Raw genomic sequence first — 18,682 nt, forward strand, 5'->3', positions numbered from 1 at the left:
AAACTAACCCCAAACCAGAAAACAAAACCAACACCTGTAGAATATAACCCTCCTTCAGATATCGATGCTCCTCCAGTCATTCAGATTATCTGACTATGCTGCAAATCCAGCACTCTCAAGTCGATGACGTTTATCTAAGCTTGTCACTCTATTATTAAAGTATGGCATTATTAAAACAGGAACATTTTTTCGTAAGCAATCCATTCATCCCATTTGTCTGTGTGGATCCACAAAGGACCTCGAGGCCGATCGCGACGACCGAGTGGACTGAAACGTAATGACGTCATTTTGAGGTCTTTCACACGCTTCACACTGTCTCATAGAGAGGGAGAGATAGGGAGGGAGTGGAGGAGGATGTAGAGAGGAGAGAGTGTGACAAAATATCACCAGATCAAGCAGCAAACAAAGATGACAAATGCGCATGCGCAAATGCATATCGCAGCTGTAATCCACTCGAAATGGCGTTTAGAGTTTAACAATTATATAATATTGGATGGCCTTGAGATTAACACAGGGAAATATTGGACGAGCTATGCACAAATATTGGACGAGTCGAAGACGAGTCCAATATTTTGCTTAGCGAGTCCAATATTTCCTTGTATTAATCGAAAATAAGACATCCAATATTATCATTATTATCCTACAGAGGATTTTAGCTTTTTACTGTACACTTACCCTTTCTGTCTCCAAGTGCTGGCCCGACCAGACGCTGTTAGTACGCTGTGCGACTACAGCCGCCTGGGCTGTGTTAAGCTCAGGTCTCCTACTGTATTTGATCCTTACATGGGGTATGGTACACTCTTCAGTGCAAGTTAATCTACTTCATTCCCTGATAAAACAGTAATCTATGTATCCATGGTAGCCGTCATGTTATTGTTAGGCCGAGATCTAGCTAATTTAGACCAGAATTAGATGTTCTTAATTGTATCCGAGATCTGAGACACAATTTACGTCACATCTACCGTAGATCGTTAAAGGTAGTGCTGTAGTCCTGTGGCCTACTGTACGAGAGCTGTACGTACATTATAACGTACCGGTACCGCGGTACAAACATGCATGCAAATGCAAGCGGCGGCGGCCGGCTAATTATGTACATCGTACATGTATTTGTATATCGCGCGACGCGCGGGCTATCTAGCATTACAGTAGCGCTGAGCTGATCAATCGTGGCCTGCACAAAAAGAAAAAAAAATGCAACTTGTTTTCGTCAAACCTAAATTTAATTTCCTGGTATGAAAGTGATATTTTGAAAAATTGTATGCAAAACAATTTCAACTAATTGATGTATGAAATTTGTTTGTATAAATACAGAATTTTAGAAGAAACGATATTTTAGTTAATTCGTGATTGACCAATCACATACGCTTTTACTTCATATTTCAGGTCATCTCGTATATATCCCAGCCAATCACGGTGCAGTTTATAAAAACTTTGGGGAATCCCCCTCTTGCCGTCCAATATTTTAAATATTGGTCGCCTCGGCAAAAAAAATATTGGTCGAGTTCAACAAACTTTCTAAGTGGGTCGGAGGTTATGAGGTGCGTCGACAAAATAACACTTGTATTTGGGCTCTAAAAATCCTCTGTATGGATAATAATGTACATTATTATCCATACAGAGTATTTTTAGAGCCCAAATACAAGTGTTATTTTGTCGACGCACCTCATAACCTCCGACCCACTTATTTGCCGAGGCGACCAATATTTGAAATATTGGACGGCAAGAGGGGGATTCCCCAAAGTTTTTATAAACTGCACCGTGATTGGTTGAGATATACGAGATGACCTGAAATATGAAGTAAAAACGTCTGTAATTGGTCAATCACGAATTAACTAAATTATCGTTTTTTCTAAAATTCTGTGTTTATACAAACAAATTTCATATATTAATTAGTTACAATTGTTTTTCATACAATTTTTCAAAATATCACTTTCATAACAGGAAATTAAATTTAGGTTTGATGAAAACAAGTTGCATTGTTTGTGCAGACGACGATCGATCAGCTCGGCGCTACTGCTAGATAGCCCGCGATATCCAAATACATATAGCCGGCCGCCGCTTGCATTTGCATGCATGTTACCTTATGTGTTAATTCGATCTTTCACGATCTTTGGTAGATGTGGCGTGAATTGTGTCTCAGATCTCGGCTACAAGAACATCTAATTCTGGTCTAAATTAGCTAGATCTCGGCCGAACAGTAACATGGCGGCTACCATGTATAGATCTACAGCTCGTCGGAGATTTGCAGATCTGCATGGATGCAGAGGGTTATGAAAAACTTCTAAATAAAAAAAGACAGTGAGAATACGCACAAAGCCACCAAGATCTCGGTGAGTGTATTCAAAGATTATCTGCGTGAGAAAAACTTAGATAACGATTTCGAACAGCTTGACAAACCCGATCTTGCAAAGATTCTTTGCTAAAATCCTCTGTAGGATAATAATGATAATATTGGATGTCCTGTTTACGGTCAATACAACGAAATATTGGACTCGCTAAGCAAAATATTGGACTCATCTTCGACTCGTCCAATATTTGTACATAGCTCGTCCAATATTTCCTTGTATTAACCTCAAGGCCATCCAATATCATATAAGTATTTCAATTCACAGAAAGATGATTGCAGTCTAGGGAAGTAAGATAAAACATCGAAACGATTCTTACTAGCCGATTTGTCGACTGCTTATCATATGACATCGGTTTTGCTAGCAAGTACACCGAACACTTTCCAAATCAAGAGCGTACAGATGCCATCGAGCAGTTTTGGATCGCGCACAATGACGTCACTGGTAGGACTACACCCCTATTGGTGCAGTGAACGACATTTCGAAATTGGTGAAAGATGAAACGGTATGTTCAATGAGGCGAACAGAGCTGAATATGGCATCTATCTTTCACCTTGTTCGAAATGGTGTATAATTCTGTGCCATTTTGCGATCACTTACTGTCTTTCTCTTCAAGTAGGCAAGACCATGCCATTACTGTAATTACTGATATGAGTTAATCTCCCTTAAAAGCAATCGGTTTGATTACAATGCTGTTACAGTAATGACAGCAATTAATGTTTTGTGCGTCATATAGGCTAATTTACGCGTCGACGGCGTTTCTGCTCGTGATCTACTGGTACTGAAATCTCCGTCCGTCACGCGTCCTACGCTGGTTGCGCATTAACGAATTCCTCGAAGGCCTGCGCAATCTGCAGAAGACGTAGCTCGCCGAATTTCTTTCCCGTGAGCTGCAGACCAACTGGCAGCCCGCCGACAAAACCAACGTTGATGGTGATAGAAGGATGGCCCGTCAGGTTGCTCACTTTGACGTTGGTCAGCATGTTGTTGCTGACTTCTAAAATTTCTGCCATGAAAAACAGGGGAAATTTGAGAATGATGGTGATGTTGATAGTGGCAATGAGGAAAAAAAAGAATAACAGATATGACGATACGTGTGCTGCTACTACTATTACTGCAATAATGATCGCAAAGTCTATTAATTTCACTTCTTGTGAACATAAGAATCACATTAAGGAATAATACGTTGTCAATATCCATTCTGCATCTATTTCATTAAGATCGAGCTCTGTGATGCATTGGTATGTGAGTGGGTGTGCAGCATTGCTGGGCCCTTATAGGGTTATAAAAGTGTTGATGGAAGTGTTTCCCGCTTGGAAAACAGTGCTTCTGAGAGGACATCCTAGATGTTAATATTACATTGCTTCAATATTATTGTTATTATTATCATTATGATTATTATTATTAATACCATCATTATTATCATCATTATCATTATTATTTCATAAGTAAAATAATTTAAATAATTTAAATCATTCATTGCTGTCGTCTGTCGTATGGCAAGCTTTTTAGATCTAAAGTTAATTTTTGATATCACGAATTCCATTTTGTGATATCAAGAAATTAAATTTCTGATATCAAGAATTCAATTTGTGATATCAAGAATTCTGTCGAATAATCGTTTGTACCATTTTATCAAGAGGTCAACATTTGCTATTGATTTAGGCATCAGTAAATATGTAAGGATATTTGGGGCACCTTTGTAGGAATTAGACATGCGTCATTTTTCTGAGAATGTTTGGAATTAGATATGTATCATGTGCTTATTTCCACACAGCTTCCCTTCCGGGGCTGAGAAAGTTTAGTCAAAATGAAGTCGAATCAAATTCAGATCTCCATGTGTGCACTGATAAACCCTTGCTAGAACAAAAGGAAAAAAAAATAAACAAACATTGTTAATAAAATCAACGCACTCTATATGTGCTGCTCCGAGCCTAGGAGTACAGCACATGAGTGAGTTGACTTTTTAACACTGTTTTTTCTTTGGTTTCCGACGACAGAAAAAAGAACAACAATCTACAAACAAATAAATGGTTGATGATCTGCGGAGAAATATTATATTACCTTCTGAAATCATTTTGATAAGACATTTTTTACGGTATCTTCTTCACTACGGAAATGTCTGTGTCTGATCATCGTTGGGATCTGCGCGATTGGTTACCTTTTTCTGTTGCTTCCCCTGAGGGTATCTTGGGAGCGGTGAAAGGAATGGTTGGCATGGCGATCACATCGTGACACTGTAGCGTTTCCTCCATCTGCTGCGTCAAGAGCTGACGAAGATTTTGTGCTTTGCCGTAGAGGGAGCAGTAGTTTCTCTTCAGATACGTTCCTGATAGAAACATGAGCTGCACGTGGTTGGAAAACAATAATTTTTTGTGTAGTGCTAGTCCATGCGACGAGCGAATGATTTATTGCAGTGATGAATACATGAACAGGCGGATGAGTGAAAAATTGTAGCAAAAATATGTCCTTTATTCCCTGTTCACGATGATTTTTTTTCAAAACTCTCAGAAAACAATTCATGAGATCAGAATTCTGATCTTTCTAAATTTGAATAGATAAAAGGGAGTCTATGTTATGCCGAGAGTCCTTGTCATAAGCCTATATTTTGAAACAGCTATTGTTTTCAGTTGGCTGGGTCTCTTCCGAAAAGAAGTCATCAGTGAAATAGAGGAATGTGAAAGCTCAATGAAAAATGTGCACATTAATATTCTTTATTTCATATATTTCTGAATTGCGAGATCTTAAGTAACAACGTAATTAACTATTCTGTTTATGTCTTCTGTATACTTCGAACTATCATTATGTTATTGTGAAGTATCATTACGTTATTGTGAAGTGGATTGAACGAGACACAGTACACCATACCTTGTTCAGTGGGGCGAGTTTACTCTTGTGCTGCTGAAACTGCGTTGCTAAAATCTTCATCATGCTGGTTGGATAATAACCCGTGTGATGCAGTCCGGCACCTACGAAGAGGTTTAACATTCTATGCATTCAGAACTGTCTTCATAACTACTAAAATCTAATTTTTACAGGGCAATTGTGTTACATCACTATACAGCAGAAAATATATCACATTTTGAATGACTGCATAGATTGTCTTACAAGCACTCTGGGAACATAAAGTATCGGATAGTAAATCAAGCACATCACTGTATGGAGTTTCATAAGATATTAAAACAAACAAACAAATAAATAAACAAAAAAGATACGAACAGGTTTTCATGTAAACATAATGTTAGTTGATTCTGCGGCTAATATTGAAATGCAGTAAATGCCACTGTACCACTGTCGGCATCATTTTGACAGAGTTGGGGCAGAAGTACCAGTTTTTGATAATATTAAACTCAAACCAAATTCAGGCAGCACTATACATAATTACTCTAGAATTACCATTTTTATGAATTAAACATCTTCCCTAAATCTATGGAAGAACTTGGAAACTTTGACTGCTGAAAAAAAGAACAAAAAAGAACAAAACTAAACAAAGTGGTGCGATTTTACCAGCAACGTGTATCATATATGAACAATTACTCTTCATGTTGAATTGTCAGCCTTGCCATAATGCTTTATCTATCTTCCCCAAACCGGGATGATGAGATCTAAGTTTTGATGTTGATCAATTTTGATGAACATTGAATTGTAGAAAAATTTCTGAAAATTTCAGAGTCTTGCAGGAGAGGACAAAACACAAGCTGCATCTATTCCGACGAAAGTATTGATACCTACCTCCTGAGTGCATGACACAATCTAAGCCTCCAATTATATCAATTGGCAGTCCTAGTTGTATGCCTGTGAACAGAATTCAGTAAAATAAATGTATATAACACTGACATTACTACACAGTAAGCAGCAGAAGGTATTGACCCAAAGATAGGTAAGGCTAAGTCTGAATTCTGTCCGGTGTGTACACCTTTCAGCAATATAAGACCAACAACTTCTTTCTTAACACAACTTAAAAAACAAACAAAAAAACAAAGCCACACGAATATAACCATGGTAAGGTTAATTTCGGCAGAACGTCCTAAAAAATCAGTGATATCACGATTAAAGAGGAAATCCAGTCCAAATACGAGTTAATTGATAAAAAAGTAAAATCCTATAAGTTCAAGGGTAAAAATTTGACTGAAATCGGATGAAAAATAATAAAATTGTGACATTTTGAAGTTTTGCTAATTTCTGCAAAACAGTTCTTGTACAGTGGATATGAATATGCAAATGAGTGAATTAACCATGCCCTACCCTCAAAATTTTCCATTAATGGTGTACAAAAAAAATGACATAAATTCAATGTTTCTGTCATTGAAGTCTGAAACATGAAGTTTTTCCTGGTTGAATAACTTCAGAATACTGATCAGTTAGATATACATGTATAAGGATTTGAGCCTCAGGCATAATTGCATTTGAATGAAAAACTGGAAATTTCATTTTTTTTTGTGCAAAAACTATATGGTGAGTTGTGAGGGGATGACTTGCTTACTTTGCCATTTGCATATTCATTTTGACTGCTCAAGAACTGTTAGCGAAACTTCGAAATGTCATAAATTCCATATTTTTCATCCGATTTCGATCAAATTATATACCGTTGAACTCGTAATATTTTACCCTTTCTTATCAGACTAACTTATATTTGGACTGGATTTCCCCTTTAAGAAAATCCTTAGTCATGAGGCAAATTCAGTCAAGATGACTCTGAGAAAACAGAGAGGGATTGAAAAACACCCATAGTTTAATCAAAATAGGACATAACATAGGGGAGAAGTATACCTGTTATTTCATATCATATTTCACAACAGTTATAGCGGTTACAACGTCCTATGATTATGGTATATGAACAATCAAGAATATGTTTTTTTTTTCTCTAAAGATGACGAAACTATGTTTGCATTCCTGCATGTTCACAACTACTGTAGAACAATATTTGAAATATCAACATGATAACATAACAATATTAACATATTAACAAATTTCTTCTTCTTCCTTTTTAACAATAGCAAGTTTGTTGTACAGATGTTCAAAAGTTTGTGAGATTTCAACTAGATATTCTAAACATTATCAAATGTATCATAAAAGAAAACAAAATACCGAATCTGTGAAGAGGCATCGATGTTGGTGAAACCGTCGCACCACTCGCTGCTGCAAATCGATCAATGGTATCGGTTACGATTCGATCGACGGCGGGATCAGAACAATCTTGTCCGAAGCCCTCCTTCAATACGGCGACAGATATCGTTTCGGGTTTTATGTCTTTCAGCTAGATAAAACAATGAAAAGGTACGGAAATATATACGTATATATTGTTCGTTAATATGATCGGCTGCATATTAAAGCAAATTGGGAATAAGCGGTATTACAGGAAGAAATTAGTGTATTCAGAATTCTCGTGCTTATAGGCGAGATGTGGTACCAACCATGTATCTACAAGACGCGTTTGAATAAAATTGCATCGCTTTCTTTCAATGCATTCAATCTGAGTTGAATTGAACTACCCTCACTGAGTGTCCCCAAGTGTCCCCCAAAACAAATACAAGTGAAAGTCACTTGTCCCTTCTCAAATATCATGACAAGAAAATTCCGCTGTTAGGATCTACTAATCGACATCTTTGTTTACGTTGACATGAAGGCATGCTAATTCTTGGCAACCATCAGAAAATTAATCGGCACGAAAAGTGCATATTTTCATTGTATATTCACATAAGATAGATATTACGAGCAAAAGATGGTATGAGATTTCGGAAGAAACGCATTATCACGCACTCGTACACTTAGTACTCCAAGCCATACTCTGCAGTCATTCGTTCATGATTATGATCTCATCTCAGTTTTTTTTTAAATAAAAAATGTTTGGTGGAGTTCATTCACCTTGCCTTTGTGACGCTTTACGATGATATAATGAAATAGAAATGTCACAAAATTACAACAATGCCAGTCGGCATTAATATTAAAAAAAATAATTGTTTCTAAATAGCTAGACTTCAGCCTATGGACTTCATTTTTGTAAAACAACGTCCCTTTCCCCACATGTTTTTGCAAAGGAGGGACATACTCATGGTTAAGAATTTCTTACATGTTTTGTGTAATTTGGCACATCGATATTGCACGGCTGCCTCGGGTCTCTACCGTCGTCATAACCTGCAATGGCCTGTTGACATACCAGGAAAAGAACATGTACATATATGTAAATAATATCAAGGATACATTTAAATGTCTAATATATAAATGTCCAGATGATATATGTTTCAAAAGATGATTACAAACAAACACATGAATTAACTCACACAATATACGTACCGTGCATGGGTCATGATTCTGAAAACTTGCACTATCACCAACTTTATCATCTTATTCCTGTGAACCGAAAATGTGCGTATGTTTAATACAATAATAATAATAATAGTAATAATAATAATGATAATGATAACAATAATAATAATGATAATAATAACAATAGTGATAGTCAGTTCTTAGAACGCATAATAACATAATCTTTCAAATATTTCTCAATTCACATAACAATTAACACTTATCAAAAAGATGGGTTTGCAACACAGATTTGAAATCATCAAAATCTGTAATGCATCTATTATCAAGAGGGAGATCATTCCGTAATGATGGTGCCATTTTTTCAAAAGCCCTGTCACCAATGTCTTAGATTTGACACTTATTTCAGAGAGGAGATTTTAACTATAACTTGGATTTAACTTGGATGACGGCCTTAGCATGGATGAATCAGGAGTTATTGATGCATTATATGTAGTATTAGTGAAATCAGGCACAACATGACAATAATTATACAGTACTGAAGATCTTATTTCACTTCATGGTTGCCACTTTACCTCCAACATCAGTGCGCAGTCTTCGACAGTCCTAGTTATTGGACCAAGATGATCGAGCGTCAGCTCCCCCGAACCTGCGCCGGTGTACGGGACCAGTCCAAAAGTTGGCTTCAGTCCCACCAATCCACACCAGCTTGCCGGGATCCGAACCGAGCCTCCCTGGTCGCCACCGATAGCTAGATCGACCTCGTTGTTTGCAACCTGAAGATAGTACGGGATTGTCATCGACGGCAATGTGAAAGGGTTCCATCTTATGATAGCATGTGGCTATACGGATCACACATATTCTCATCCCAGAAATTCGCTATTACCAATGAAAAGTTGGTACCATTCTGTTCTCATGTGTGTATGATCATATATGTCTTATTAAAATCTTGATAAATGCATCGGTCCCATATGATTAATCATCATTTCATATGGTCGGCTGATCCCATTCTTTTTAACGATAGAAAATACATTCCACGACACATCTTTTTGTATCTCGAGTTGTCACTGATTTGAAAACAGAGTGAACGTCGCTAATTGTATTTATTTATCGCAATAGTCCGGGCTTTCAGGTAAAAAATAATTTCATGTTCTTTTTTTTTAATTTACAAATTTGAAGAGTATCTAGTTGGAGTCTTCATCAGGCAGTTCCATGTTCAAATTGAAATTTATAAAACTTAGCTTTGCCATTGTTGGCTAAGCTTTAGCATAAACATCGGAAGTGTCGATTCAAAAGGATTACGTTTCCAGAATGTGCAAGAAGAAAATTAGTGACAATGACTTTCCCTTGTTATTATTGCCATCAATTCTGTTCTACCATGTCTACTCAAGGCTATGGTACACGGTCCCAAAATTGATACACGATAGCCATATGAATATTGACTTTTCAATTTTGCACGAGATTGACACTGAACTTGTTTCAGAGCCACTTTTCAGAAGCAAATAGTTTACGATGCCTATACAGGTCGTCACACGATGACACTCTAGTACCACACTAGACAGCTACACGAAGATGCGAATCTTTATTACAAGATGAACCATCACAAGATCTTCGCGCTAATTTTTGGTTGTCAAAGATTTCGCTGCCCCTCACGAAGTTGCTGCCGGAGCAGGAGGGACTCTATCGGCGGTCATACGATGGCTATGAGGTGCCTGGAATGACAGAAGTTTACACGATCAGAGCTGAATTTGAACATTTTCTTTTTCGTGTGTTCATTTTTGCTCAATTTCGGGACAGTGTGATGAGTGCACGAAGGGCTGTTTTCACGGGTGCACGTCACGAGACCGACACCCACGAGTCATACAGCTCACAAGTCATACAGCCCGCGAGTTCGACATCAAGTGAAATAAGCCCACGAGTTATACAGCCCGTGAATTCGACATTACACACAAAAGGCTCACGAGACCGACACTATGCAAACAAAGCCCACGAGACCGACACTACGCTTAAAAGGCTCACGAGACCGACACTAGGCAAAAAAAGCTCACGAGACCGACACTAGGCAAAAGAGGCTCACGAGACCGACACTAGGCAAAGAAGGCCCACGAGAACGACAGGATGAAGAGCTCCGCCTATAGACCAATTAATTGTATAGGGTGTCCAGATAATGGCATAAGGAAGATATGAGCGATGGAAAAGGAGAGTTGCTAGGGGATTACCCCGTCAATTGCCCTCCCTCTCCCCCTGAACTGTTCAAGATTTTAAATTGTGCTTGCGCGTTTGAGCGTTTGTGAAAAAATAAACAAGATTCAGTAAAAGTGCATGAGATGTTTCCACATTAATTTCGAAAATGCCGAAACACCCACGTATCCCTTTCCGCGAAACATATACCGGTATACACCTGCTTAGAAAAAAAATGAAATAAAATGATGTGGACGTTCAGATCAATCAACTAGAATAATACCCAGGTGTGAAATGAGGTTTACAAGAAAATATTTCACAAAATGGTCAATGTTGCATTGCACACTTGCTTTACATGATATTGAAGGGGAGTAGTCATCAACAAAGGTGCTGATTTAGTACAAATTCACGGAAAATGATATAATCGTCTATCAAAATAGCTTTAAGGATTCGGAAAATGAAGATGCATCCATATACGAACAGCTATTCTATTTCCTGAAAAATGTACCGTTTTGAGGAGAATAATCTTACAAATACAAGTCACAAATCGAGGTAAATCGCTGCGATATAAAGCGTTTTCATCCTTTGAAATGTCATGTATTATAGTTACAGAAAAAAACACACCAAATTGAACTCTAAGCAGGCGGGTATAAGCAGGAGGATAGGATATCTAATAAGGAATACTAAACTAGTGAAGAGAGAAAGAAAAAGGTGAAAAAAAGCTTACATCCTCTCCACCGTCTATCTAGAAATTGGGAAAGCCTATTAAAAATAGCACGATGGCATCTAAAATCAAATCATGCATCGTTCTTGTCCTCTATGATTTTTTCATACATTTTTTTTTTTTGGGGGGGGGGGGGGGTCCCCACAATTTCATTAAAAAAAATGGTAACAATGTCGCTCCCCGTAGCGTGAAAGAATTGCCCTCTAAAAGCCACACGTGTAGAAATACATAGTTACTTGATGTCATTGATAAGTAGATGGTGCTCTTCAACTAGTTACAGTCTCTTGCTCGAAAGCGTGACGAAATTGTACCCGCCAGTACGTAATTTTCCCCTTCATGGAACACCCTGTACAGGTAATTGACATGTAGATGGCGCTGTTCATCCTGTCGGCCTCGTGAGCCTTCTTTGCCTAGTGTCGGTCTCTCGTGGACTTTCTTTGCCTAGTGTCGGTCTTGTGAGCCTTCTTTGCCTAGTGTCGGTCTCGTGAGCCTCTTTTGCGTACAGGTAATTGACATGTAGATGGCGCTGTTCATCCTGTCGGCCTCGTGAGCCTTCTTTGCCTAGTGTCGGTCTCTCGTGGGCTTTCTTTGCCTAGTGTCGGTCTCGTGAGCCTTTATTGTATAGTGTCGGTCTCGTGGGCTTTCTTTGCTTAGTGTCGGTCTCGTGAGCCTTTTGTGTGTAGTGTCGAACTCGTGGGCTGTATGACTTGTGAGCCGTACAACTCATGGGCTGTATGACTCATGGACCTATTTTTTTTTATGTCGGTCTCGTGGACCGTATGACTCGTGGGTGTCGGTTTCTTGGGATGACCCCGTTTTCACGGGCACTCGAACGATTTGACAAGGATGCGGATGTCGGAGAAATGGCAAAGTCCCTCGTTCGTATTCTAAGCTGTAAAACACGCGTAAGATATCGCCAAACCGGGCCCGTGGTTCAGAAGCTTAGTCGACTGTTCGCTGGTGTCGTTTTTAGTTTGGTGGGAGCTGAAAACATTCTAAACTTCTTGCGATCATTTCCAGATCCCAGAATGTGATTTACTCATAATGATTTGCTCTCGAAAATGTATCAAAAGCTTCGTCATATGCGCACGACTTACTTAAGATGCGCGCGATGTTCGCAAAATCCTCGTAAAACCCCAAACAGATTCCGACAGTTTGGATAATGTCTTGTATACGTTACATGAAAGCAGCGAAGTTCGTCCGATCATTTCTCGACGTATTCGCAAATTGCTTGTGTGTACTTCGTGAGACATTCTCAAGATCGTTTTCATTCTCAAGATTGTTCTCAAGATCGATTTCATTTCATTTCCTTTCATTTCATTTCATTTCATTTCATTCATTTCATTAACAGAGTTTTCCACTAATTACAATCGTAACATACAATCATCAATACATCAAACTACAAAATATGGTCATAAAAAAAAGAATGGAAACCCCGCTTATAAAAAGTACAGTGTACTCGTAAACTTCAATAAGTCTATAGAGCATGCCATATTTGTACTTGAAAATTAGAATAATGTACGGGGAAGGAAACTACGAAAAGGCAGAAGCTTGTGGTGGGGTACGTTCTCGAAAAAGAAGCCCCCCCCCCCCCCCCACACACACACACACGCACACACACACACAACATGCGTGCGTGCACAAACCAACAAAGAACAAAAGAGTGAGAGATGAAAGAGAGAATAAGAAGAAAGAGAAGAGAACAAATTTGACTCCAATTCTAAGACAAGCCATCACCTCTTTCTGTAGGTTTCGTGTTGCTTGCTGTTGATTGACTTTTAACTAGACCAGTTCGTAATCCACTTTGCGCATGAGCAGAAAAAGGTCATTTGTACCAACAGGCATTTTGGTTTGTAAATTCACTGAGATAAGCATCTGTGAGGCGATGATTATTCATGTGATCGTTATCTAAATAGTGCTCGCCAGCACATCCACCTGACAGCAAGAATGGTAGGTGTATTTCGCAATATAAAAGGAAATAGGCTGTTATTGCATTCAATACAAAACAATTAAATGGATGCCTGCTGCTAAATTGTCAACTGATGGAGTTCTGATCACCTGATCTAAACGCAAGTTCATTCTTTGTTAGAACATGAATTCCATAAATTGTTACGTCGGGCAAGCTTATGCATTATGCCACTTTGAAAACGAGTGAAGTGCCTAACCAACTGAGAAAAAGAGAAAGGTCATTTGTACCTATAGGGGTTTTCACATCAGCCCGATAAAAATCCAAGCTCGAGATCTTTTTTGCGATTGCGAATTAGAGCGCTACTTCATTTCTTATTCACATCAGCCCGAAGAGAATTAGGCCGAATTTTTTTCGAGCTAATTCGACAGCTGAGTATGTGCAAACAGCATCAGTAATGTATGTGTCCTCCCAAAAATTCCTCATGATTTGTGTGCAGTTTGTCTCGATCGATCGGGTCACACACGCTATAGACATGATGGGATGCATCGCGCTGATTTCTCGAGTCGTTTTCACATTATCAAATACATGTAGCGCGCTATACTATCCCGCTATTTCAGAAATTTCCCGAGTTGGACTCGAGAAATTTTCTCGATCAGAGCGATACAGTTAGCACGCTAATTTGTGTTCACATAGGCTGTGTTTATCAACTCCTTTTCTCGGCAGAAACAGGTTATCCAAACAGCTTTCAAGGAATTTTTACGAGTTGATAAACGCAAAGCTGTTTTGAAAGCCCTTTAGGAAAGCCTTTTCGAAAGGATGCGTTTATCAACTCTCCTTTCTCGGCAGAAACAGGTTATCCAAACAGCTTTCAAGGAATTTTCACGAGTTGATAAACGCAAAGCTGTTTTGAAAGCCCTTTAGGAAAGCCTTTTCGAAAGCCCGAAATTTGTGACGATCCAAACAGGTTTTCTAAACAGGTTATCAGAAACCTGTTTGTAAAAGCCTTTCGAAGTTGATAAACGCAAAGCTGTTTTGAAAGCCCTTTAGGCTGCGTTCACATAGAAGTATACTATTCGGGTATTCGGGCTCGTTTTTCGAGGGCACGCGAATAGCTTGAATCGAACGATAGGATTTCCTCACACCGGTTCACATAGGAGGGCACTATTCGAAAGTACCGAATAGCTGCGAAAAGTATAGGAAAGTGGGAATCGAGCTTTTTCGATTTCCTTGCAGCGTATATCGTCTCTCGTTTATGAAATGACACTTTTGGTCTGGATTTGCCCCTTAGCAAAAATCGTCGGTGTTTTCACGAACCGACGCTATTTCGTTTTTGAGCGAAAATGCAATTCTGAGAAAATCGCGTTTAAAGATCTCACAAATTTTAGACAACGTTTTCAAGGACTTTGCCTGTCTTGTGTGTGAAAATTTTGACAGGGTGATGAGAGTGGAAGTTGTTCTTCCTATCCATAGTGTAATTTTAGTGTGAATCCAAAAAATTTACGATATTTCTGTCTTCAAACTCACTGCGTCGGTTCGTAAATCCATCGTTTCTTGCGCGCACCATAGGTTATGTACTTAAGCGCGGGTCTCACGAACCGACGTAAGTTGTATTACGCCGGTTCGTGAGACCCGCGCTGTAGGGCCTGTACAATAGGTAACGTGCAATACGCGTGTAGTTACGAACCGTCGCTATTTCATTTTCGTGTGTGTTTACATACAAATACTATTAGGGCTATACCTGCTTATCAACAATAACCTTATTAATTGAAATTAATTGTCATGTAATGATTGTTGTGATGATTACAATACATTTAGTGATAATTAAGATGATAATACAAGCCAGTTTCTCTTAATTGTTCTAAAAAGCGTGTTGTCATTGTTTTCATCTTCATTTTAGTATTGTTATTAGAGCTGTCGTTGATCGTTCCAAAGATTTCTTTGCCCCCCTTTGTTGTGGATATATTATTTAACACTTTTGCATGTGGACATCTATCATTTGGTAATACATGTACTCGCTATACTGTGTTTCATATTTTTTACTTTTTATTGTTTTTTTAATACTTTTTTAACTTACTTTTTTATTTTTTCACATTATTTTTAATTCAAATTCAGTTCACTTCTTTCATACTAATTATGAATGTTTGTTCTAAGATGAAGGATACCGCTAAAAATTGGGAAAAAGACGTGCCAGTCAGTAATAATTACTTGCATTTACTCATCTTTCATACTCATGCACTCTGTTATTTGTGACTTTTACTTTGTCACAATTTTTATCGGTGTCATTATTGTCATTTGGCTCGCATGCGAGTTCTCTCATAATTCCTCATTTTCCATCTTTCTCTATCCTGCTCAACAGATTCTATGATAGCTGCACTTGATATGAAAACATAAAACTCATCCTGCATGCACTCTTTGAAACTGATAAACTCCTAAAAATACAAAAATATCAACACTATCAGAATTTCAAGCTTCATTTTAAATATATAATAATGGTCATGTTTTATTATGCCTTTTGCAGCAATATATTGAAGAGGTACATTATGTAATCGAAGAAACATAGGTACTCAATAAAATATCAAATTTGAATTATTCAGAGATGAGTAATGACAATGGGAAGGATAACAATTGTGGAAGAGCTCCATAAATCAATAAATATCTAATGGCAAATGGAGATGGAATCAAGATTCAAGAATATGTGTAATTCAAGTTCATTATTATATCAGTTCTTGTGTGTTCACAAAAAGAGGAACACAGTTCGAACATGCACACCAAATCTTACATCGTACATTTACATCTATAGAGTGCGGACGGAACATATACAAGAGAAAGAATAACATTCTCAAATTAACATATCAAGCATAACTATGTATATGAACACACAAAGATGTTGCTGCATATGCATGAAGCTTGAGAGTGCTGCAACACCCATAATTTAAAAACTTGATGTATATCATACAAAAGAGAAGATGTACTGCATGTACATGTAGTTACACTATTCACAGGACAGTAGAGAAAAAGCAAGAGAGAGAGAAGGAAATGGGTGTCTCAAATAGGTCGATGTAAGGAGTGCCAAGCCAATTAAGTCTCTAATAGAAGTCATACATATATAAGGAAACAAATTAATCACAACATAAATGATCGTGCTCCTGTTAACCAATAATTAGCATCTAAAAATGTGTGTAGAAAGCCCACAATATCAGCCTTTCGCCCCGTAGGCTTGTTACATATGAGAAAAGAGAAATTTTGGCCGACCCCCCCCCCCCTCCCTGTGAATCCTTAATCCACCAGTACTATAAACACATTCTGAGAATGTGTCTTAGTACATGTACACTGTACTAGCAAATTCACAAGAGGGGTGGGGAAATTCGGGCAAAATGTGTGTGGCTAAAATAATTAAAAAGAAAGTTCATCAGCAAAACTACGGGGTGGATGCAGACGAATTTTCATGTGATGACTAAAAAAAAATGCAGCTAAAGGAAAAAAAAAGGACGGTGGAGAGTGGCCAAGGCTAATTTGACTCTCCTCCTCCCCCCCCCACCAAAAAACAAACAAGCAAACAAACACCACTGTTTTACAGCACCTTTAAAGGACTCTTAATTTTTTGTTTTTTAAAAACAAATGTCTCGAAGTAAAGAATTCCATGTTGTAGGCGAAATGTAGACCGATACAGTGTATAAAGTGTCCATCCCAAGCTATTAAAGAAAAAAAAAACAGATTATGAATATCATTTAAAGTAAGAATTTCAGTGTGTTTAATCATCTTTAGTTGAGTTGCAAATGACATGTACATATTTAATAAGAGCAGTAAACTTCGAAGCGCTCCCAAGCCCTTCTATATTTGATTATTCATGTGTAAAGGTAGTGCCAGGGCACTCCGGTGGTCTAGTGGTTATGACGCTGGTCTAGTAATCCAGAGGTCGTGGGTTCGAATCCCGCTTGGGCTGCCTGTGATTTTTTTTTTTCACAGCAGCCTACAAACTGCACACTGCAGTTGCGTGCGTTACTACGGATGGAGACAAATTAATAATCTATTATTTTAATATACAATGTTTAACATCCTTTTTGCAATCACTTTCTTTAATTGTAAATGTAGAGACATAATGAATTATTATTAAAAGAAATCATATTTCTGTATTTTGTTGTGAGTTTGCATGGGAACATACACGTATCATAATTTACAGTTTTAGTTAAATAAAGAACATCTTATAACAGAACTGTCTAGTGATGGTTGAATAATTATGTCAATTTGTTATAAGTCCTATCAGTTACATGGAGTGCATGTTCCCATGTTTATAAGAATCATACGTGACACATTCAGAGTGGGTTGAAGACAACAAAATAATAAATAAAAGAATAAAGGAGAATAGAACTTAATCTGATTACAGCATCATCTAATATTGCCAATGTGCACTTAGAAATCTATCAAGATTTATCACAAGGTTATGATTACCACACAAAACCTTCAAGATTTATTATCATGAAATACATACCAATGAACACTTAAAAAAATCTAACATTCCATATCCACATGAAGCTTTCCTTGATATAAATGTCTCTCTGTAGTGTTATTAAAGTGTAGCAAAATTGAAATTACGACATCACAGAATGGAATGCATTGTTTTCACCTTCAATCTTAAAATCTCCTTTCATGTTTCCACTTTACAATCACATTTCACTGTAGATATACCGTCCTTATGTTGTCGCCCTTCATCCCAATTTCTCCCTTCTATCCTATCTGTAGATTGTCCTCTTTCCTAAGCCATTGTATTCACATTCCTTGATGATCAGCACGATGCTGTACTTTTTTTTTTCTTCTCTGAAACAGTCCAGCTCGTCGCTACTGCATGGCATCAGTCATCTGAAAGAAAAGACAGAAATTAAGAACTTTCGATTAAAATCAAACATCATGATACAAGATACAACTTTCATTTTGAGAAAAAGAAATCAGCCAACTAAACTGTAGTTGTAATTATTTTGCTCTATCTATATTACACATAAAACAAAATGGTATACAGGATCAAAGAATGTCAAAAAAATACTGCTGTTCGTCTTTGATGCATATTCAAATTGTCTCGCCTTTTACATATTTTAATGATGCAAGATCTTATGTCTAGCACTTAGTAAGTCTCATGTAGAAATTAAATTATTATTCACATGAATAAATCTACATGTCCTTGTAAACAAGGCATTGCTTTGAAAAAGCTGAATATTACTAACTGCATTTGGGAAACAGTCTACGACAATCAAACTTGGTTATTAT

The 18,682-nt window shown here is 37.7% G+C and overlaps 1 protein-coding gene across 1 annotated transcript in view; it reads right to left on the minus strand.

Moving 5' to 3' along the window:
• Positions 1-2,134: 2,134 nt before the first annotated feature.
• The window catches only part of LOC139738843 (amidase-like), a 58,678-nt gene continuing 42,130 nt past the window's right edge, over positions 2,135-18,682 (minus strand). The window contains exons 5-11 of the mRNA XM_071649481.1: positions 9,185-9,385; positions 8,416-8,490; positions 7,434-7,602; positions 6,078-6,140; positions 5,214-5,314; positions 4,507-4,690; positions 2,135-3,351 (exon numbers count right to left, since the gene is read on the minus strand). Of these exons, the coding sequence (XP_071505582.1) occupies positions 3,152-3,351; positions 4,507-4,690; positions 5,214-5,314; positions 6,078-6,140; positions 7,434-7,602; positions 8,416-8,490; positions 9,185-9,385 (993 nt within the window). The 3' untranslated portion in view covers positions 2,135-3,151. The remainder of the gene's footprint in view (positions 3,352-4,506; positions 4,691-5,213; positions 5,315-6,077; positions 6,141-7,433; positions 7,603-8,415; positions 8,491-9,184; positions 9,386-18,682) is intronic.

The sequence above is a fragment of the Diadema antillarum genome, unplaced genomic scaffold, assembly GCF_040938485.1.
Source record: "Diadema antillarum isolate AM-2024a unplaced genomic scaffold, OU_Dant_1.0 scf00000029, whole genome shotgun sequence".
NCBI lineage: Eukaryota > Metazoa > Echinodermata > Echinoidea > Diadematoida > Diadematidae > Diadema > Diadema antillarum.